The sequence below is a fragment of the Podarcis liolepis genome (assembly GCF_965112155.1).
Source record: "Podarcis liolepis genome assembly, chromosome: 6".
NCBI lineage: Eukaryota > Metazoa > Chordata > Lepidosauria > Squamata > Lacertidae > Podarcis > Podarcis liolepis.
Genome location: NC_139559.1, coordinates 66,507,409 through 66,530,380, shown reverse-complemented (window position 1 = coordinate 66,530,380; position 22,972 = coordinate 66,507,409). Strand labels below are relative to the sequence as shown.

The following is a 22,972-nucleotide window of genomic DNA, read 5'->3' as shown; positions in this document are numbered from 1 at the left end:
CATAATTACAAACATCACAGAAGTCATAAACAATAAATAAAACACATCAAAAAGCACACAACCAAATGGAAACAATTTCCATGTAAATCATAAGATCTAAAACTAAAGATAGAACAATAATTTTAAAAACTGCAGCAAGCTCTCTCAACCCCCCCCCCCAATAAACAATATTCCAGCCCAAGAATCTGTTCAACAGTTTTTGTAGCTGGAGTCAGGCAGCACTCCATTCTCCCAGGCCAGATGGGAAAAGGCCAGCAAGGCAGGGTGCAGGTCTTCCAGGGCTGACAGCCAAGATTCTTATTTAAAACAGCACAGATAAAAATTAAAAGAGGAACCCTCTGCTGAGCAGCAGCTGCAGTCCTTCTGAAGCCTGTCAAGCCCGGCCCCAAGCCAGGTGGAAAGAGGCCCTCAGCAGGCAGTCCTCTTGGGCAGCAGCAGCATTCCTTAAGAGCCCGTCAGACTACAACTCCCATCATCCCTATGCCTGCTATAAACCCTCAAATGTTGTAAGTTCCCTTGTAGGACAGTGTTTCAGCTCCATGATCATCTTGGTTGCCCTTTCTTGAAACTTCCAGCTCTACAATACCCCTTTGTAGTTGTGATGATCAGAACTTTCTTTTGAAATTTTATAGCCTGCCTTTCAGCCAAATGATATATGGCATACATATGCATTATAACCAAAATATGCATATAAAAACAAAACAGTTAACACTTTAGATAATCATGAAAACATACAAACAGCAGCAGGAACAATAAAAACTCCACAGTGCATCTCAACTCTGGCCGCAAGGAAGGGGAACAGGTACACACTATTCCAAGTGCATTTGAATTGAAGGCATTGCGATATGGGCTGGTAATGATTTCTAGAATGGAGCTTGCCTTTTTCACAGACTGGAGTTAACAATTTGATGTCATGCAAACCTGGCCGCCTCACTTCTCCATGTCATTTATGAACAAGTATAAAGTGCAAGTCCCAGGATTCATCCTTGGGAGACCACACTTTATAGAACCATCCCATTTATTCCTCAGAAATCCGTCATTCACCTTCCATACAGTAGCGGACAGGTGTCACAATCCTCTAGAACAGATTTTGGGAGTCAGGAAGGGAAATAATTGAAAACTCAATATACTGAATATTTGTTGTGATCTTTCAAGGCATATAGGATCTCCTTTTACTTTTTTGGAGCCCTACATTTTAAACAGCTGAATATGGACCCTATCAGTAATATACTTAACAAAAAAAGAAAGTTACTATTGGTAAGGAGCAAAATACAAAATAATGGGTTGTATCCAACACTACGCCAGCAGAGTTCTGCTTGCGCAACTGACCTCCCCTGCCTCTTCTCCCACCTGTTCCCTACAATGTGTTCTGAAGGGTTCTCCAACCTTCTGGAGAAGGTTTTTAGGGTGCATTGTGGACTACAGGGGAGGAGCGCCATTGTGTGAGTGAACTAGCAGCATTAAATACAACCTGAAGTATTACAGCTGGAAAGGCTAGCAATAACAGGTTAAATCCAATGCTGCTATTACACGGGGTATCAGCTGCTGTAAAAAAACCGAGGGAAGGTACCATATTTTTCGCCCTATAGGACGCACTTTTTCCCCTCCAAAAATGAAGGGGAAATGTGTGTGCGTCGTATGGGGCGAATGCAGGCTTTCGCTGAAGCCTGGAGAGCCCCGCCGCCAGCCCCGCAAGCTCCGGGGACAGCTGGGAGGTGCAGCGCGTCTCCCCGCTGTCCCCGGACCTGATCTGAAGGCGGGCGGCGGGGAGAAGAGCGCTTCTCCCCGCTGCCGGCCCCACAAGCGCCTGGGGGGGGGAATAAAATTTTTTCCCTTTATTTCCCCCCCAAAAAACTTGGTGCGTCCTATGGGCCGGTGCGTCCTATGGGGCGAAAAATACGGTAATTCTATCCAATGCAGTGGCATCAAGGTTCCACTGGCATAACTGGACTTAGGTTTCCTCTCTTCTGTCCCATCCATCTGCTCCAGTGGGTTCCCCAAACTCTGGAGCTGATTTTGTGGAAGGGAACAGGAGAGGGATGTTTTCTTGCTAACACTGCAATATCTTGTGCTAGTGAAGCTGCAGTGTTGGATAGAGCCAGTGATATTCTTTTACTAAAGTGGCAAGCCACATAGAACTCCTATCCCTTGCTTCAAAAGAGAGTGGGAGATAGGACTTTGGGTTGGTGATTGTTCATACCTAAGTACATATAGTGTGCTACCCCAACACAAAGAAAATCCTAATGTGTGTTTATTGACTACTTATTCATTGGGATAGGAGAAGAAACCTTAAAGGTAAAGGCAAAAATGTTCTGCCCACTGAAGAGACAAGTTCCATTGATCTTACTTCATAATAATGCGCTGTATAAGGGTAGGGAGAGAGGGGGGAAGTTGTGCATAAGAGTAGGAAAAACAGTGAGCTTGGTCCTTGCTCTCCTATCCTTGTATTCTTGACCTAATTCATTTCTTCTGAGTTTGTAGTAATCTATAATTTGTCTTTACTTTCTGGCTGGCGGATTCTGTCTGTTTTCCATGCATACCAGGGTTTGATATTGATTTGCAATCCAGATATACCTTGTGAAGCCTCAGTTATAGTTTGCTTGTTCTCAGCTATCAGTAAAGTTGGAAGGAAATGGTTACACTGGGCATACGACAGGACAAAAATCTAAGCCTCTGTCTCATTCTAGGCTTGTTCAATCATCAATTAATGGTTTGGTGCTCTGTCTGACCTCAGCTATTATACCCAGTGCTGTATTTCCCCATGTGAGATAAGTATAGTGCAGTCTTACCCACCTCTATCTGTTGAGTTCAGTGAGGATTACTCCCACTACATGGGTTTAGGATTGTAATTGTAGTTGTGATACTTTGGGTTGAATGGGAGAGATGAAAAAAGTTAATATATATGCAAATTGTTCATATGGTAGGCTGTGTGTTGCACCCGTTGTCATTTATTCCAGAGCATTTAATGGAATTAAAATATTTACCGTATATATTTATTTTAGCCTTTGGAAATCAGATGCCACCCATGCATCAGCAACAGAGGTAGGATACTTTTTTCTAATTCTTCTAAGATGTAACTATTCATATTGACTTCTCCCAAAAATTTATAAAAGTACTTCAAAATTGCATATAACAATCCCAAGCAGGAATGACTCCAGTATGTTAATTCATCAACTTTGCAAATTTAATTTGTCCCTTGTGAATAGACCTAAAAACTGCCAGGAAATTTGGATCTGGTGTAACTTTACACCAGTTTAACTTGCATCAGGTTGCTTTACTTCAGCTAATGTGTATAGCATTACTCCCTTACAGTTGGTATATTTGTGCTTATTACGTACCTCTAAGCAAGCATTGTACAGGATTGGATGCTTAGCTGTGTGAGCTACAAATCTGAGCCTTCAAGGCATATTTTAGAAACAGGCAGCTGATTAATAATGTAGCATGTGTGTGTGGTTTCTTAGAGTAACCATGCCACTTTCCAAAAAGCATGATTTTTAAAAATATGCCATCCATATTAAACTAATGTTCTCTTACTGCCTTCAGATAAATTGAATCAGGATGTTATTCATTACTTTGATGGCAATGTAAGCAAATCTGTCATTGCTACTCAAATCTCTTTGAAAATAAGATGCCAGTCAGTTCAGCATGACAGAGAAATCATTGCCTCTTTCAAAATAGCTTGGATCAGTAAGGGTGTTATTATGTTTAAGGACAAGAAATAAGGCTTAAATCAGCTTGATAAGGGTTCATTTGAAAAGGTAAATGAAAAGAACACGTTCATTAGTGAATTTCCTCCTGCATTGTAGGATAGATCATGCATGTAGTTTTATTACATTTCCCCAATCTTTTCTTTCTCTTTACATGTGCTTTTTATATATTTGCTGTTATTTGTGACTTCTGTATTTAAATTAAAAGTAGACAGGGCTATTTTCTATTTATGTGGACTCAGAGGCATCTCCACCTGACCCATGTTTTCTCCTGCAACCCCAGCAAATGGTCACAAATCGTCCATTGCTGTTCTTGTGTGAGCAGAATAGCGCTCTACTCACACAGTGGGGCTTAACCTTCCTCTCCTTCCTCCTACATGCCCCCAAATCTGCTCTTGCATATTGGGGAAAACCAGAGTACAGTGGTGCCTCGCAAGACGAAATTAATTCGTTCCGCGGTATTTTTCGTCTTGCGAAGCACGGTTTCCCATAGGAATGCATTGAAAATCAATTAATGCGTTCCTATGGTCAAAAAAAGTCCAAACAAAGCCAAATTTGGTACAACAAGAGTTTATTAAGTGCTCTTTAAAGTCACACATACTGTAAAGAGCATTTCAAAATTCAAACCCAGAATTTTTTTAAAAAAACAGCTGAGTGGCCCAATGGTCACAGAAAATCATAAAAATGCAGAGAAAAAAAACCACAAGCTTCCAGGTTCTTGCAAACCCCTCCCCAACTGTTCCCCCAGCCACCCAGCACACAGAAATTCAAATCCAGAATTTTTTAAAAAAACAGCAGAGTGGCCCAATGGTCACAGAAAATCATAAAAATGCAGGGGGAAAAACCACAAGCTTCCAGATTCTTGCAAACCCCTTCCCAACACCAAGTCCTTGAATTCCAAACACCCCAACCCAAAATCCAACCTCCCCCAAAAAAGTTTTAAAAGCTTAACTTACCAAATGGCTGCAAAAGAAGTTTGGGGAAAGCTTCAAAAATAACCAAAGTCTTTAAAAACCTCAAAAAAGGCTACTATGTACACTGCGTTCTATGAGTTGCTCCTCAAAGTCAAGTCACAATTGTATTAACCGTGTTAAGAAAAAGGAAACAAACTTGCAAGACGTTTTTGTCTTGCGAAGCAAGCCCATAGGGAAATTTGTCTTGCGAAGCAGCTCAAAAACGGAAAACCCTTTCGTCTAGTGAGTTTTCCGTCTTGCGAGGCATTCGTCTTGCGGGGCACCACTGTAAATTTTAGAGGCATGTAGGGGGATGCAGGATGGAGAAGAGCAAGGTAAAATCCTGTTGCATAAGTGGAAGTCCTCTTGTGCAAACCTCTGCCTTAAATCACATGTAGTGATTATGAAATTCAAATCTATGCAAAGTATTGATATTATTGTACCTATTCATTTAAAATAATTGGCTACTGATAAAAGTACTATCATTTGTAGGCTTGCAAAACTACAAATCTGGCAAAGAAAAAAAGCTAATAGGAACTAGATAACACAATATAATTCTGAAGTTTATTGAGAGAATTCCAAGCAAGGTGCAATATAGTTTTTGTTATTTTTTTCAGGTCTGTAATGACAGAAGAATACAAAGTTCCTGATGGAATGGTTGGATTCAGTAAGTAGTGTAACCTTGCTATAAAGTAATTAAAATATACTGAGTGCAATTCGTGCAATAATTCTGGTTTGTTTGTCCATTTTTCAAGTAATTGGCAGAGGAGGAGAACAGATTTCTCGTATACAGCAAGAATCTGGATGCAAAATACAGATTGCACCTGGTAACTATTTCATTTCCTGTTCTATTAATGAAAAGTATGGAACACAAGCAAATAATGTTACAACCAAACCAGTGTTTTTAATTATTTTCCACTCTTTAGGAGAAACTATTTTGGGAAAAAGTAATGGGTTAAAATTTGGATACATTTTGGACAATTGATTTTGAGTACCTTTTGAATATGTAATTCAGTTTTAATGCATAACTGCTAGCTACTGATTTCTTTAGTAGTATTAATTCTGTACTATTTCCATTTTATAGATAGTGGTGGCATGCCTGAAAGATCTTGCATGTTAACTGGAACCCCAGAGTCAGTACAGTAAGTGTTCGCTTAAAACTTTCAAATAGGCTGATGTGTTTTTAATGATGGTTCTGTATGTTAAAGAGCATAGTGTACTATGTCAGAAATTACTTTCTAATGTCCTAGGTGAAGAATGATCATTGTTTAGGCATGGCTAAACTTGTATAGTTTGAGGTTTCCCCCCAGGTATATCCAGTACATTTTAACCTACCTTTCTCTTATCTGCATTATTCTGCAGATCTTCATATTCTGTGTTTTCGATCATCTGCATGCCCTGCCTTTTTCTTTTCGCATCCATGCTGCTTATACTCAATGACATGTTTCTTGTCCTCCTTCCTAAATGGAAGTGCTGTGGGCACTGTAAAGAGTCACAGATTCTCATTTACTGTTAAGCAGATTACTTGCTTTTCTAGTTAGCCATCACCCATTTGACTCTGCTGTTTGTTCCAGTTATGTTTTCCCCCAGTCTTGCCACTATTATAAATTGTATATTTTTCAAGGTCTGCAAAGAGATTACTTGATCAGATAGTTGAAAAAGGAAGGCCTACGCCAGGATTCCATCATGGGGATGGTCCAGGAAATGCAGTCCAGGAAATTATGATTCCAGCTAGCAAAGCAGGATTAGTTATTGGAAAAGGTGGAGAGACAATAAAGCAACTTCAGGTAAGCTGAAAAAATTTAATTTGTGGGCTAATGCATTAAAGTACTAAATTTGCATGATCTGTACAGGTTAATTTTGTTGAATATAGGAGAGAGCTGGTGTAAAAATGGTAATGATTCAAGATGGACCACAGAACACTGGAGCAGACAAACCTCTTAGAATCACAGGAGATCCTTACAAAGTTCAAGTAAGATGATATTTTAATTTTAAAAAATAATGTTCCTTTATATGAATTAATTTTAAGATTGTTGCATCTGAATTGTACCTCATTCTCTTTTAGCAAGCCAAGGAAATGGTTTTGGACCTAATTCGTGATCAAGGTGGTTTTAGAGAGGTGCGCAATGAATATGGCTCAAGAATAGGAGGAAATGAAGGATTAGATGTGAGTATGAGAACATTTTATGAAATGTGTCTTTTTCAGAGCACTTCTTTTTCTTCAAATTAGAATAAAGGGCAGGAAAGTATATTTTATTTTATTGTAATGATATGTTTGTGTATACTATTAATGTATTGTTGTTTTTTAGTGATTGCTTTTCCCTCTGTTTTTAGCTGTTTCTTTTTTAGCTGTAAGCCGCCTTGATTCTTCCAGAAGAAAGGACAGGATATAAATAAAAAGAATAATAACAGATTTTTATTTAATTTTTTGGCCCCTATAAACTTAGTGATGAACTTTTTGGCAATTATTGAACTCTTTCTCTAAAACATAGTGGTTATGATACTTATGGGTTGTATTAAATATTTTGTTAGAAAAATAGCTTGGAAAGGTTTACAGCAGGCTTCCTCAACCTCGGCCCTCCAGATGCTCCGAGACTACAATTCCCATCATCCCTTACCACTGGTCCTGCTAGCTAGGGATCATGGGAGTTGTAGGCCAAAAAACATTTGGAGGGCCGAGGTTGAGGAAGCCTGGTTTACAGCTATTAATTTTCGTACTGTTCTCTGTCCTTTTGTTAACCTAATCCTCTTCATGGCGGCTTTATTGTGGGTTGCTTGTATGTTTGAGATGTGTCAAAAGTAGTGACGTAAACCTAGATAAATACTTTTGATTGCTTTGAAACATTTGCTGAAAATTTGTTTTGCTTCTTCAGGTACCAATCCCAAGATTTGCGGTTGGTATTGTAATTGGAAGAAATGGAGAAATGATTAAAAAGATACAGAATGATGCTGGTGTGAGGATACAGTTCAAACCAGGTGAACTGCCTATATGTACATGACATAAAATTCAGAGGTTTTCTCCTAATTTTTAAAGTAAATTGTTTTAATATTCCATTCCTCTTCCAGATGATGGAACAACTCCAGACAGAATAGCCCAAATCACAGGACCTCCAGACAGATGCCAACATGCAGCAGAAATTATTACGGATCTTCTTCGAAGTGTTCAGGTTGGTTCATAGCTGCTAGGAATGTTTATGAAATCAAGTGGTTTATAAAATACTACTGGGTTTCTTTTAAAATGTATTTGAATACATTTCTCAACTTCAAAGGAAGTGGGCTAATGGGAGCTTTAGTATTTGTGATAGTTACTTAAATAGCTGTGTTAACAAATTTCTAGCCTTGAAACCAAAAATATCCACTAGCCTACCTATGATAGCCATTCTGGGTTAAAAGAAAACATCAACTCTGCAAATTGTCAGTCCCTGTTTGTGATTCTTGTTCACTACTGCAAGGCTACAGAAATCCTCAATTCAGGAAAAAATATTTTGCAAAATAATTTAATGGTATGAAATAAGTTCTCATCAGTTTCTGGGGCATGCTTTCATATGTATAACTAATGGAATGAGACACTTTAATTCTAGGATTAATGGAACTTTGTCCTAAGCTTTGTGGCATTTGATGGTTTTCAGTGGGATAGATAAATGCTGAGCCTCACCTCAGTGTGGGTTAGCAAACACTGTGTTTGCCAAGCAGGGTGTTGCTGATTAGCAGTGTACATAGAAAGATTGTTGACTGAAAGCTATCATTCTGGGGAAATACAGATGACATTGATAGGTAAGGTTGTTTGTCAAAGACATGGTTTTCACTAAGGTGGTTGTGCTCATCCTGCTTGCGGTCTTCCCATAGGCATCTGGTTGATCCTTGGGAGACCTGGATGCTTAATAAGATGGGCCATTGGTCTAGTCCATCAGGGTGCCTTTTGTATCCCTAAAGCTATGTCTGCACTGAGTTACTTCAGATTGCAGGTAGAGGCTCATACAAAAAATAAAATAAAATAGCATGTCAAAGAAGGGCTAAGTGTGGACCCTATTCCATGCCATTTATTTGGTATGGAGGTAAATGCACTCCTTTGGTTGCCAGTTGTGAAATATCAGCTCTCCTACCCCACTATATAGAGCAATACTCATGTCATGTCAATTTTAAGCAGTATACCCTGGGCAGACACTTGCTAATGGTGTCTATGCTTTTTGTTTCACATCTCTGCCCCAGGTGCACATAAAATGTATGCCATATTTTAGCTAAACCCCTATCCCTTCCTTACCCATCCTCATGGTTCCTTGGCCCAAATGCTTTTCATTCAGCTGATTTTGATGTATCGGAAGGATCAGAAAAAGGTAACATAGATTCTCAAACATCTGCAAAAATACTGTTCCTCTTTTTTAGACACTATGCATCGTATTTTTGTAATTTTGACAGAGGGAAAATTGCTAGTCCTTTTAGGTTGCAGTAATTTCAAATTATTTCTGATTTTGTTTTGTTTTATTCGTCTCAATCTAGGCTGGCAATCCTGGTGGTCCAGGACCTGGTGGTCGTGGACGAGGTAGAGGTCAGGGCAATTGGAACATGGGACCACCTGGTGGATTGCAAGAATTTAATTTCATTGTCCCGACTGGAAAAACTGGATTAATTATTGGGAAAGGTAATAAACTCGAATTATTTGGCAGATCGCTTTTCTATCTTCTGTTACATTTAAACTGAGATTTTCTAAATGGGGTAGCTGTATTCAGTGTTGAGTGATGTGTGACAACATCTTACTGTCATTAATTAGGCACTGGGACTGAGATGGTGGAAGTGTCACTTTTCCTTGAGGAGCTAGAGAATGTGTGACTTGTTACTCCTCCTCCTCCTCCTGAATAGGGCCAGTAAAACAATGGAACAAAAAAAGGTTCCCACCACAAATTCAAATACAGCCTGAAGTGAATCTGTTCAAGATATCTTCCTCTGTTTTAGACTGATAATATTTCTTCAGGGGAGCATAGACTTGTTTAAAATTTCCCTACTCTGTTTCTTTAGGAACTAGCAACAAATTCAGTGCAATAATTTGTACTTAAAATTTCAGGTGGTGAAACTATCAAGAGCATTAGCCAGCAATCTGGTGCTAGAATAGAACTGCAAAGAAACCCCCCACCAAATGCAGATCCAAATATGAAGTTGTTTACCATCCGGGGGACACCACAGCAGATTGACTATGCTCGGCAGCTCATAGAAGAAAAGATTGGAGTAAGTATTCTGGAAAACCATATTTCTTTAATTGTTATGTAAAGTAAGAGGAAACCAGCTCCTATGATAGTTGTGCAGAAGTTGCCTCATGATTCTAGTAGTAATTGGCAGCTTTGGTGGGAAATACACAAAATATACCTTGCATTCTTGATGCATTTTCTCACATGTCATAGAACTATTTGAGTAGCGAATATGTCAAGCTATTTGCCCTAGTACAATTGCCTTTTACCCCATGAACTGTTCGCAGTCAAGGAGCTAGTACTTCTAAGTTTGAATGTCTTCTTAGTCCACTGATTACTGCAAGAAGCTACATGAAAACCAAATAATGTGAGTTCTGTAAAAGTTAGTGTGACTGCAGAATCTTTTTAGAGCAAAGGATTTCCGGAGGGATGGAGAGCTGGAATTCCTTCCCCAAAGGAAATATTTAGAGAAGAGGAGCATTAGTTGGATATTGGAACAAGCTTGTTCTTACAGTTGGTTGATAGCAACTTACCGGTAATCCATGTCATTTATCTTTGCTTTCAGGGTCCAGTAAATCCTTTGGGACCACCTGTGCCACATGGACCTCATGGTGTTGTCCCTGGGCCACATGGGCCCCCTGGGCCACCTCCTGGGGCTCCAATGGGACCTTACAATCCAGCTCCCTATACACCTGGCCCTCCTGGTCCTGCACCTCAGTAAGTAACTTACTCTTATAAATAAATTGGCAAAGGTATCAAATAGAAATCACAAACCCTTTTGCTACTGGGACGGGTTTTGTTTTGTTTTGACAGCTACTTAACCACAAAACTGAGCAGACCCCTTCTCCACCTTCACTCTATCCCCACTCCCAAACACAGGGCTACATCAGTAGAATTCAGGCCAGAACTTGTTTTTGCTGCCTAATAACACATTTTCTAAGTGCTGGTAAATTAACATTTTTATTCACCAAGTAACCAAAAACATTATTGCATAACCCTTTGGTTTCAACCCATTTCCAGGATTGATTTTAATGCATTTGCTACAGTAGTTGCAGCTGCAAATAGCTAATTAGAGCTTTCCCCAGAAATAGGGTGTTCCAGCACTGGGTGTGGAAAGTGCTGTAAATTCGGGGTTCTGCCCCTCCAAGCACCAGTGGCAATCATGTGACTTGTTTAGAAGTCTGAAGTAGCTGCAGCTGCTGTGTTTTGTTGCTGTCCATTTCTATTTAATAATGATTGCACATACGCTTCCTCCTTAGTGGCCCTCCAGCACCATATGCTCCGCAAGGATGGGGTAATGCTTATCCGCACTGGCAGCCACCGAATCCTCCAGATCCTGGTAAGGAGAAACAGTTTAAAAAACTACATGTATTCTTGTGTCCAGCCAAGATGGTGTTCGATTGCATTGAGTTCCATGTTTAAAACGAGAGATAAAATGGTACATTATTTTTTTAAATTCCTAAATATGTTGACTCTGAAACAAATCCTACTGATTTATTGACATTCACTACCAAGGAAGTTTGCATAGGATTGCAATTTGAGTCACGTGACTACAAACTAAATACTGTTGAAAGTTTAAGAAATTGACCTGGGCTACTTTGACTTAAACCAAAATCCTGTGCATGCCATAGTGTTAAAGATAAGTGCATTTAGGATTGCAGCCTTCAACCAAAATATGGTTTGTATACGGCCAATTAGACAGGAACTGTGTGACTAAACTATAGCCTATGGAAAATAAAGGAAGCCTACCAAAGATATGTTAAACTTAAAGTAATGTTTAATTTCCTAGGTAAGCCAACAGACCCTAATTCAGCAGCATGGGCAGCTTATTATGCTCACTACTATCAGCAGCAAGCACAGCCACCACCTGCAGCTCCGCCTAGTGCACCACCAGCCACTCAGACCAATGGACAAGGTACCCAATCAGTTTTGTAAGATCATTGTATTTGGAGGCTTGGATCCTAAGAACTTTAAGGAAGTTCACTGAAGTAAGGTTTAACTCTTCGAAAAAGCTCTTCAGGGACCTCTCCTGAATAATGTGGGGAAAGGTCTGCTCAATTTGGAGTGATTCTCCCATCCCACATTGTCCATTAAAGAATCTCCAGTCCTCAGAAGAGGCTTTTCAGGGAGGCACAAGTTGGTGGGAGGGAGGGGTGGCAAAATTTAATTTCATGAACTTCCTTGAGTTCATTCAAACTTTGAATCCAGGGCATTGTTTTGACCAGATAGTCACATATAATCTGAGAGAAAGAGTCTTGCCTCATAAATTTCACCTGAAATTCTGAGAATTTGATGCTATAACAAAAAAATTTTGTTGCAAAAATGAATGCTGGTTATTTCTAAGACTAGAATTGAAAATTGTGTTGAGCACTATGTGGCATGCTGGTGCATTGAGACTAGAGATTACCAGCTTCTGCAAGGGGAATCAGCATAACCTAGGAAGTGCCTGCTGGATCACGTCCAATCCTCTTTGTTTTCCAAGTCAGTGGCCATCTCTACCTCAAGTTTTTCCTGTCCTGAATCTTCCAAGATTCAGTTTCCTTGGATGTCACCAAAGTTCTAGTATTTTGTGAGAGGAAGAAAAGCTTTTCATTGTTTACATTCTCCACATCATACATAATTGAATGCACCTTTCTGTACCTTCTTCTCTAAACTTAAAAGCCCCAAATGTTGCAATCTTGTCTCATTGGAAAGTTGCATAATCTTCTTGATCATTTTGATTGCCCTTTTCTGTATGTATTCCAGCTCTAACCATGTCATTTTTGAAGTGAAGCAACTAGAACTGTACACCATATTCCAAGTGTAATTTTACAATAGATTGTATAAAATCTTAGAATTGTAGGGTTGGAAAGGGACCACAAGCATCAACTAGTCCAGCTCCCTGCGATGCAGGTATCTTTTGCCCAACAAACCCATGACACTGAGATTAAGAGCCCTCATGCTCTACCAACTGAGCTACCCCAGTACTTTTATTTTCAGTTCTTTCCTAAGTATGGAATGGAATGGAAAGGAGAGGAGAGGAAGTACTCACTGGTACACAGAAAGATACATGTCACCCCACCCAAAGTTTCACTTTTTATGGCTTAATCTTACTTCAGCAAAAGTGCCCAGGGCATTGTCAAGGTCTTGGCTACCACTGGATTGCTGCTATATCCGTCACTTTTCTTTCTACCCTTCTCCATCCAGTTTCCTTTGGGCTTGATCTTTTACCCTTTTTTTCCTCATTCTTTTCACTATGATAGTGTGGCAAACATTATGTCAGAGGCTGACATGCTGTCACCTATTCACCATTGCAGTTCAGGATGCTAGTCCTGATTTAGCAGTAAACTCTAGTTTGTCATATTATTCAGACAGCTGCTTTAAGCTTGGCAAATGCAGATCATGTGTTGGCAAGAACTGGATTGAAATTCCTGGATCTCTGTGGATAAGCAGCAAGAAGAATAACGTGAGCCTGGAACTGTTCATAGCTTATTCCTTTAGTGCCAGAGCATTGATGTGAATCACACACCTGTTTCTTCCACATTTCCTTCTATACAGAGATAGGATAAGGCTAGTGTCACACACAGCCGTACATACTCAGCTCCTGCTTGGAAGTACCAAGTAAAAGAGAAACCAGTGCTCCAGATACCATATACTAATCTGTGCATTTGGGTAGAAATTTGGCCTGAACAACTTGGTGCATGACAACTGTAGGATGCCCAAATTTTGTCAAGATTTCATCACTGGTGTGCTTGTTGATACCATTAATAGGTCAAAATACTAACCTTTTAATATACATAATAGATTCTGCTGTAGTGCTTTTATTTGGTACTACAGCCAACTATCAAACAACTCTTGCAAAAAAAACTGCAATGCATACACATTTTGAGACACGTGGCCATCATGGTATATAGACCAGACTTTGTCAAATTGGAATCTGAGGGAGCCTTGATAGAGCAAAGGAGTGGCTGGGGAAACCCAGCCAGATGGGCAGGGTACAAATAATAAATTATTATTATTAATTTATTAATAATAATTTATTACAAATAATAAATTATTATTATTTGAGGCAACTCTTAACCAGGCTCCATACAAATCAGTGGAAGGAATTTTTTGTTATTGACCTTTTGAAGAAAGGACATTGATTGATGTGGGGTGCCCACCAACAGTCATCATGTATGTCCTCTGCCTTGAGTCTTTGACTGTAAAAACAATACCAGTTTCAGAATCATTGCTTTAAACTACTTGTAAAATGTGTATGTTGTATTTTGCATCAGCTGTATGCTTCTACATTTCAGTGTTGGCATCTCAATATGGCAAAGCTTTTCCTCTGCAGTTCCTAAATAAGTGACTGTCACTCACCCATAATGTAATTTTTCTCATTGTGCTGTGAGATACCTTCCAGTTGACCTTGTGGGTTTTTTGGTCTCTGTCAGCTGTTGACTTCGCATAATGTGTGTAAATTTAAATGCAGAACTATCTCTGCCAGTATTTCTATGCATGTTGGCACAAAAAACTTTTTCTTTCAACTTTCTTTTCATGTAGGAGATCAGCCAAATCCAGCACCAGCAGGGCAGGTAGATTACACCAAGGCATGGGAAGAGTACTATAAAAAAATGGGTATGTTTTACATTTTTATTGATGTAAAAAGGAGGCTTTTACTATTTACTTCTCTAAAAAGCTTTTCTGTTTCATATGCTTTTTTTAAGTAGCAAGACAATTTACTCGGTTGCTCCTGAAATTAAGAATTGGGAGTCTTATGAATACCTCTTCATTATGTATCAAGAAAAGTGGGTTCTCAGGGAATTGCAAGGATAGCTATTTTGCATGAAGTGTAGAGTAACTTAGATTTTGTAACCTAAAACATCTCACAGTCTTTTTCCCTACCTTGTGGAGTTATCAGTGCTTGATAACAACAACCATTATACTTAATGACCATCATCATATCAGATGATGTACGCTGCCAGTAACGAGCATATCTCTAGCTAGCTAAATGGAAAAGTGCCACACTTAATAGACACCATCTCACAGTTCTATCATGAGCCAGCATTTCCATTCATGCCAGATGTGTGCCATGACAAGACCCATGTAGTTCTTTCTCCGCTAATGTAAGGACACACCAGAATTCAGTGTCACTGTGCCTGCAAAGAGCAGAGAGGAAAGGTGAAGCTGTACCATGTGAGTTAGGTTGAGGCAGGAACAACAAAAATGTGATTGAGAGAGACTTGAGCGCTTTTGGAATTTCAAGGGACATTAAGCATTCTTATAGAATTATCACATCCTGGTTGTTGTTTTTAATGAGCATAATTCAGAAATTTACAAAAAAAATCCCATATATTTCAGACATAAGGTTAGCCAGGTATTTTCAATTAAGGAAATATATGCAGGTCTGACAGGATGCTAAATCTCTTAATGTAGACCAGCCTCATTCTGGTATTTGTGCTTGGGTGTGCCCATAAATTAAAATTATGTTAATCATTACTCCTGGATTCATTTGATTGTGTGTGTGGCAGAGTGGGGGAAGAGAATAGTGATTGTCACGACTATTCTGCCCTTCTCTTGCTATTGCCATGTTTTTCATTAAAGGCATGACTGAATCTGAGTTGTGGAGCAGAGATTTTAAAATAGAGTATATGCAGGACTAGTTTTTTCAGTCGGATTTCAAGGAATGCCAAATTAGCTCTTGAGGGCATAATAGCCTTGTTAGCAGATAAAGGTAGGCATTTTCTTGAGTTTAGAGTTCTTCCAAATGTTTTTAATCAACCTGGCATATATGATCTACAGACTAGTTCAAATACAGCAATTCCATATGATGATTCTCTTAAGAAACTGCTAAGACCTAGTACTGCTTTCTCAATATTTACAACTTTACCAGTAGTTCTAGTATGAATTAATTCCCTTGTTTGTAGTTTTCTACTGCTTACTCTGCTACAAATTTATTCAAACCTTCTTAGAGCAAAACAGAGGTTTGGATCCAGAGACCCAACTGTTTGAGTAGAAAGTGCTTCCCTCAGGTGGAGGGGCATATTGAAAGAAGTAATGCACCCCTATAACCTGGTTTCAGGTAGTTAGACTCTCTAGAATGGCTCTTGAGAACAGAGGGTGGTTGAGTCAGTAATATACTCCTGTGGACAAGCAAAAATGCCTTACATGATGCAGTGGAATCTTTGGATCCATTCAAAGATTCTAGTAGTCCTATCCAAGGCTATTATTTTGTGACTGTGACATATTTGTAAAAGTAACTTATTAGCATCACTGCAGGAAATATCTATGCCCTCCACTCCAGAATGTTGCATAGCTTCAGATTCAAAGACTTAAGTCCCAGTGTATAGTATGCGTCCAATAATGTCAGCACCTTGCTGAAGCTAAGCAGTTACGGTGTTTAGATGGGCAACTATCTGGGAACCATGTATATCACCTTAAGTTAAATGTCAGAAAATAAAAAATACATTTGCTACTGTGCACTAAGAGCAGTATCCAACCAAGTTGTTCTGTTAGTATAACAATTTCCATTTGGCAAAAGTTTTACTACAACTTGGCACTATTTTTTTGCATGTATTTCTTGTTCATGTGTCCCCTCAACTCCCTTTGACTATACAGTGATGTATTTAAAAATTATGTAGAATTAATCCTTTCATGGATTAATTTCAAGTTAATATCTTGTTTATAGTAAGATATTAAAGCATGCATCAATAAATTGAAACAAGATGCTATACTTTAAATATCACATTAATGTTAAACATTACTTCAATATTTCTATTCTGCCATTTTCCTAAGGTGTTCAGTACTTAACAGATTCCTGAACATTATCCTATCTGGGCCGCCTTGATTATTTCAGAAATAGAATTAACAGTAGACACTTGGAGGCCACTTTTTGGTCTGATAAATTACAACTTGCGGAAAAGACACATCAATATAGCAGTACTTTGCCTTCAGCCATTTTTATCAGTATGAATGTCCTTATAGTTGGAATTGTCTGATTCCAAAGTAAGATATGAGCCAGTTACAGAACTTTTAATTTCATATGTATGTTGTTATTACCTGAAATTGGGGGCTCATGATATTATATATGAAGCTCAGTAGATGACTTCTATCTCATAGGTTAAGCAACTTCACAGGATTCTTTGTGATGCTAAAAGTTTAACTCCATATATCTGATAGTTCTTTGGAGGAATGACAGGATGTGCTTCTAAATCCCTTGAGTTCCTTCTCCCACCATTACATGCCAACTCACTTAGAAGGCATGGGGAAAACATAAAGGGCAGGCTTGATTTATTTTAGTTTTTATTGTGACCCTTTTCTGTTTCAAAATTGCTGACACTTGCAACTTTAAGACTAACGATCTCGCTTCATTCAGTATAAATATATAATATGCTTCGGAAATCTAATTTTTATTATTTAATTAAAACATACACAATCAGTAGCTAATTTAAAGGAACCCATGTGGTCACTAGGAATTGACCAGCCTGACTCCTCTATGTACTGCATAGGCAGCAATTGAAAAATCTGGTGTCGTTAAATGTGTGTTAAACATGATTTGAAAGGAAATGCGTTCTTAATTTTTGAAGCAGTGTTGGGAGAAGTAATGTTCAAACTTTCTCAGTTTGATACACTTCAGGGCTGGTTCACCTTGTAGGAACACGGCAGTGACTCTTGTGTGCCCACTTTGTAGAATATTGTGTATACGTGGTATACATCCCCCCCCCCCCCCAGCAATACAGTTCTCACAGAGGGGGCAATAACATGGATCAGGTGGGATAGTTTATGTATGTAACAATATACTTAATATGGAGTGGGGCATCTCAGCTATAGGTTTCCCCACACACACTTCTGCCGTCAACTTTTGAGAGGTGGGGCTATGAGCCATTCTACAAATGCTGAGCTCAAATGTAGGCATACAGTGCTTAAATCTTTATTTTAAACTGTGGAACAATGTGTAGAAGAAAATATTATACAAATTAGAGATTTAATATTATCTCTTCAAATAAAACAGCAAAGAACTCTTCCACTGTATTCTTGTCTGTAATTTTGGTGTACCTGGGAGCTGTGTTTACATTAAAATGTGGGGGGTTTTGCAGGTCAACAAGGGCAGCCACAAGATTATTCAAAGGCTTGGGAGGAATATTACAAGAAGCAAGGTAATGTTTGTTAGAAACGAGATTATTTTGAGCTTCTTTTGTCCCTTTTATGGCACCAGAGTTGTGTAATGTATGTTTGTTCTAGGTCAGGCAGTTCCAGCTCCAGCCGGAGCCCCACCAGCGGGTCAGCCAGATTATAGTGCAGCGTGGGCTGAATACTATAGACAGCAGGCAGCTTATTATGCCCAGACAAGTCCACAAGGAATGCCACAACATCCTCCAGCACCACAGGTATAACAATCTTGACTTATTTGGCTGATATTTTAGTGATTTATTATTATTTTTTACCTTTATCTCGTGGGGTGTTTTTTGTTTTTTGGCATGTCTCCCACTTTGATATCTTACCTGGAGTATGCATTATTTATCCTGGTAAAAGATAACCCTAAATTGATTGATGCTCTGTTAACTGGAGTTCTGTGTCTTTCTTTGCATACATTCGATGTTTTTGATCAAAAAATTTCTCCTCCCAGGGTTTTTGAAGCCATGCAGGAAGCCACCACCATTACATTAACCAATTTTTCTTTCTTAAAGGCTTCACTCCTGAGTTAGCACAATATAAAAAAGATTTTCTTTAACTTTTTGTGTATCTCTTATGTATTTCTTCGCACAGGGCCAATAATAAGAAGTGGACAATACAGTATTTGCTTCATTATGTGGGGGAAAAAAACCTTTGTTAAATGTATGGATGCAGACGCCTTCTTGAAGATCATAATTTTGTTTGGTTTAAAAATAGTGTTTTTTGAAAATGTACAAAATATCTATCACTACTGATAGGAGGTAATATTTCTGTGTAGAAATGGAAATTGGTTTGTTTTTAGTACATTAGTGTAGATGTACACATTCCAGCAAATGTATTTGCAACTATTATGTGGTCAATGCTTTGTGATATAAATGTACTTTTTCAATGTATACTTGATCACTTTTAAATGCCTGTTTTGTGCTTTACAATAAATAATATGAAACCTCCTGTGTCGGTAAGTTGGATATGTGGGTACTCGGAGAATTCAAGGGTTTCTTAGTAATGCTGTACATGTACACAATTAAGGTTTTTTTCCTTGAAAGTTTGAGCTTTACATTGGTATTCTCCCTTTGCAGAATAGTTATAGAAGGATCTTTTTCATTACTGTATTTTGCTGTTTAGCATCTTGATATCCTCCTCTTTCTACTTGATTAAAAATTGCATGTACATGAAGATGTTCCTTGACATACTTCTACTGCATTAACAGTTGCATTTTCTTTTTTATCCATGACCACTGTCTCAGACCCATATAGCTGCTATAGTTAACATTTGTTTTTATACATGGTTTAATTCTTTAGTATATTTTTTCAGGCTTGTTATTGAATCGTTCTAAAAGGCAATATGTGCTAAGCAATCGGTTTGCAGCACTTTGCTTAAGAATTCAGTGTAGTAAGGATTATATGCATTTTAGTTACTAAAACTGTGTTTGTGTTAGAAATATGCCTTTTGGAGTCTGGGAGTACTTAACAGAAAAACGTCTTGCAGATGAGCTCTGTTTTAAAATGCTGAAGACTAGTCATTAAGTTATATTTTGAAAAATCTCCATAAAACTTTTTTACTTTTACTAATTCATACTGAAAATTGGTATACTGTTAAAATCCACTGTTTGCTTTTTTTGCATCTATTAGATTACATGCAATACAGTCTGTCTTGCCATTGTCTGTTGAAGTGCAGGTTTGATCCAGCCAGTATAGAACTAGCTCTGTAGGGGTGAGGAGGACTGTGCTGTGTATCATCCTTGATTGTTCCTTCAAGGAGCATTGCACTGTAAGTACATCAGAATGACAAAATGATGAACTGCAACAGTATCTTTTTGTCACTGTTCCACATAATGCAAATGCCATACCTGTGTGAATATTATGTTGGAATAAAATACAGTGCTGATATTCTAGCAAATCATAATTGCTTCTTAATTCAGAAACCTAGGTGTTCATAAATGTATGTGTATGAGCTTAATGGTAAGTATTCTTGAGCTATTTAGCTTTAGCAAAAGAAATTGTCATTTACCTAAGTAATAATTGTTCATTAGGGTTCAAAAATGAGATATATTCAGATAAAAACTTGTGCATTGTTAAAAACAAAAGTTTGAAATGCTTGTCAGGAGGAAGTTGTATTGTCTTCAGTTGTCTGCATTTATTTGGTGATAGAAGTATATGTTAATTTCTAAACCTTTATTAGCCTTATTTTTGGAAAACTATTTTGTTGTTTTGGAGTATACTCTTAGGATGGCTGCAAGAAGAGAACAAAATGAGATCAGAAATGAAGTAGTTTTACTGCACAGATAATTAGAAATGCATTTTGTTGTACTGTAGAATCAGGAGGGAATTATTTTTATCCCAATTTAGGTTAGGATTTAAATTTTGAAAAGACTACTAGGAAGTTATTAAATATATTTAGTGTAGGCTGTAAAGTCTCTAGATCAAATATTTTGCATGATTAGTCTGTAGCTTATTCGAAAATGGTGTAGTTACTAACTAAACAGAGCAACAATTCACCAGATTCTTTATCATTCACCAAATGGAGGCTGTTGATTTTGATTCATTTAAAGTATAAAATCTTTATTAATTGCAAACAGTGCAATTATTTATACTTCACAGTGCCTTCCCAGACCTTCCACCTTAGGTTCTGCTGCAAAAAGCACAGGTAAGCACAACCTAAGGAAGTGTATAAATACATATTTCAGTTTATTAATGTTGTCCCTGTGAGAATTTTTTGTGCTTGTGTATTCAAAAGCAATCTGCCAATATCTTCCCCAAATGTATTCTGCTATTCATGGTTTCATTCCAATGGAAAGTCTGAAACAATTATTTACATTTCTGGGTAAATGTGTATCTTTATTTTTAAAAGATAAGTGGATTGCTGCAATAATTTTTGAGTAAGTCACTTTTACTATTTTTCCCTCAATAACAGAGTTGTTACAAATGAATATAAAATATTTTTTCAAGATACAGGAAATATTGGTCAGAATTTCAACAGCCTTCACAAATGCTTTTATAATGTTCAAAGGATGTTATACCCAATACTACTTATTCAAGCATACTGTGTGTTTCATTCCCAAGGCAATAACGGATTTTAAGTTATACACCATAAAACATAACCTAGCTTGCTTATTTGATAAAGAAGGGAAATTTAGACTTGAATTTTGCAGAATAGTTGTAGAAAGCATGTATTACCAGTGAAATGTTAACAGTTCAGCAAATCTTTCCTTTTTATAGGAAACTCCTTCCTACTTTGCTATTTCAGCTGAATTGCTGTATATTTTTGCCAGTTTAAATGTTTTGTATATGGCTTATTTAGATAGCTTAACTGGTGCATTTTTTTTCAGTTTAGATAGACGATGCTAAGGCAGTACCATCAGTTTTTTGTTTGTCACTTAATAAAATGCTTTGATTTTATCAAAAGTCCTGCTTTTCTCTGCATCAAAGAAAAATATTCAAAAAACCCTGCCTTCATTTTCACACACAGTGCTGAAGATGCTGCAAGCACCAAATCATAGCTCATAAAATCAGGTCCTGAGATAGTTACTTCCAATAAAGAGGATTCCTTTGAGTGTATGGCCATGATGAGCCGATGAGCATGGACCATAGAAGGGCTCCATGTAGAAGGTAAAATTGGCAAAACAATACCGATTTTAAATGTATCCCATACTTAATGGTGTAGGGTATAATTTGCCTGTTTTAATCGCTTCTCATTCTTTAAAGTGCTATTTGCTTGACCATAAATGTTCCATAATTTGTTATGTGGTAATAATACAAACCATCTATCAAGTTACACTTTGATGAATAGTCAAGCATAGATAATGTTTTGCATTTCACAACTAAATTAATAGTTGTACTTGAATTCCCTCGAGCCACTTCATATTTTGTTGTAGTTCAACATGTCAGATTTCATTATTATATGAGAACTAGACACGTGCTGAAGAGCTTCATCTCTGTTAGATTTTGTTTCCCCATTTTAAAACAGCTTGTTTTCGCTGCTCAGTTTTTAATATAAACATAGCTTGAAATTTCAAGGGAAGGGATGTAATAGAAACTAGAATGAAATTGTTGGCATAGGGGATTATGCATCTGCTTTGATAATCTTTATACTAAGCATTTTTTTATTTTCATTATCAATTTGCTGGTGGACCTACAGGCATCTTCTTGCACCAAGTGTAGTTTTGGTATTCAGTTTTGTCTGATTTCTGTCAGAAACCTTGCATTGAATCAAAAGGTTCCATTCCATTCATTGAGTTCGAACCTCTATATACATAGTTGCCTCGTTTTCCTTGAGCGGTTCTTGTGCTATGGCAGGGGGAAAATAAGTGCAAATTTCTCGGTCACAGAATGTTAGGCAGTGAGAGTAATGAATGTTTGGAAAGATGATCTTAATTTCAACTAATAACAATGTTTACAGATCACCCTTCAGTATGTGTGCTGTATAGGATATGATTTGCTAGTTTAAAAAAGTGATCTTTAGATTCGTGTAAATTGCAGTTATTTTTAGTAACTAGGTAGGCTATATCATTCACCTTTCTGAAAATATTACATCAGCTGCTGAGAAATCTTTCTTTTCATAATCTAGGCAGTAGAAAGAACTTTTCGATTTTTGTTGTGTGTACTAGCAGTTCATAAGGCAAAACATTCGGCCCTACACAATGCAGACAGTAGCTACTCCTTTCCTACTGGTAGTACCCTATGAAAGTCCTGTGTTTATGCAACCTTTATCTTATATGCATGCAAGATGCATTTTCGTCCTAAGATAGTGTTCTCTACAGAAACTACCCGTGTAAAAAAAAGAAGATTGTCTTTTAAAGGCTACTGTGATGGGAAGTATCTTAGGGACATGCAACTTGGACGTGAGGTAAATCAAATGCTTTACAGTATGTTGTGTTGAGCTTGCAATATTGACACTGTATGTACTCATGAATACACATTAATTGTAATGTTTTTGTATAAGTTCTCAATAAATGTAAACTAATGGGTAATTTGTCTCCTGTGGGTTTTTGGGGGGTAAG

The 22,972-nt window shown here is 37.8% G+C and overlaps 1 protein-coding gene across 44 annotated transcripts in view; it reads left to right on the top strand.

Annotated features, from left to right (window-relative positions):
• FUBP1 (far upstream element binding protein 1) overlaps nucleotides 1–22,942 on the top strand; it is a 31,672-nt gene extending 8,730 nt beyond the window's left edge. For 4 of the 44 annotated variants that reach the window (XM_083510654.1, XM_083510664.1, XM_083510659.1 and 1 more), the window contains 18 exons: nucleotides 3,003–3,042; nucleotides 5,278–5,327; nucleotides 5,416–5,487; nucleotides 5,745–5,802; nucleotides 6,285–6,447; nucleotides 6,534–6,632; nucleotides 6,726–6,827; nucleotides 7,534–7,636; nucleotides 7,727–7,827; nucleotides 9,158–9,299; nucleotides 9,720–9,880; nucleotides 10,406–10,557; nucleotides 11,100–11,179; nucleotides 11,630–11,755; nucleotides 14,365–14,439; nucleotides 18,043–18,188; nucleotides 20,574–20,619; nucleotides 21,442–22,942. In XM_083510654.1, the coding sequence (XP_083366780.1) occupies nucleotides 3,003–3,042; nucleotides 5,278–5,327; nucleotides 5,416–5,487; nucleotides 5,745–5,802; nucleotides 6,285–6,447; nucleotides 6,534–6,632; nucleotides 6,726–6,827; nucleotides 7,534–7,636; nucleotides 7,727–7,827; nucleotides 9,158–9,299; nucleotides 9,720–9,880; nucleotides 10,406–10,557; nucleotides 11,100–11,179; nucleotides 11,630–11,755; nucleotides 14,365–14,439; nucleotides 18,043–18,188; nucleotides 20,574–20,619; nucleotides 21,442–21,479 (1,754 nt within the window). In that variant the 3' untranslated portion in view covers nucleotides 21,480–22,942. The other 40 variants (XM_083510660.1, XM_083510657.1, XM_083510646.1 and 37 more) reach the window with 19 other exon arrangements.
• The last annotated feature ends 30 nt before the right edge of the window (nucleotides 22,943–22,972 follow it).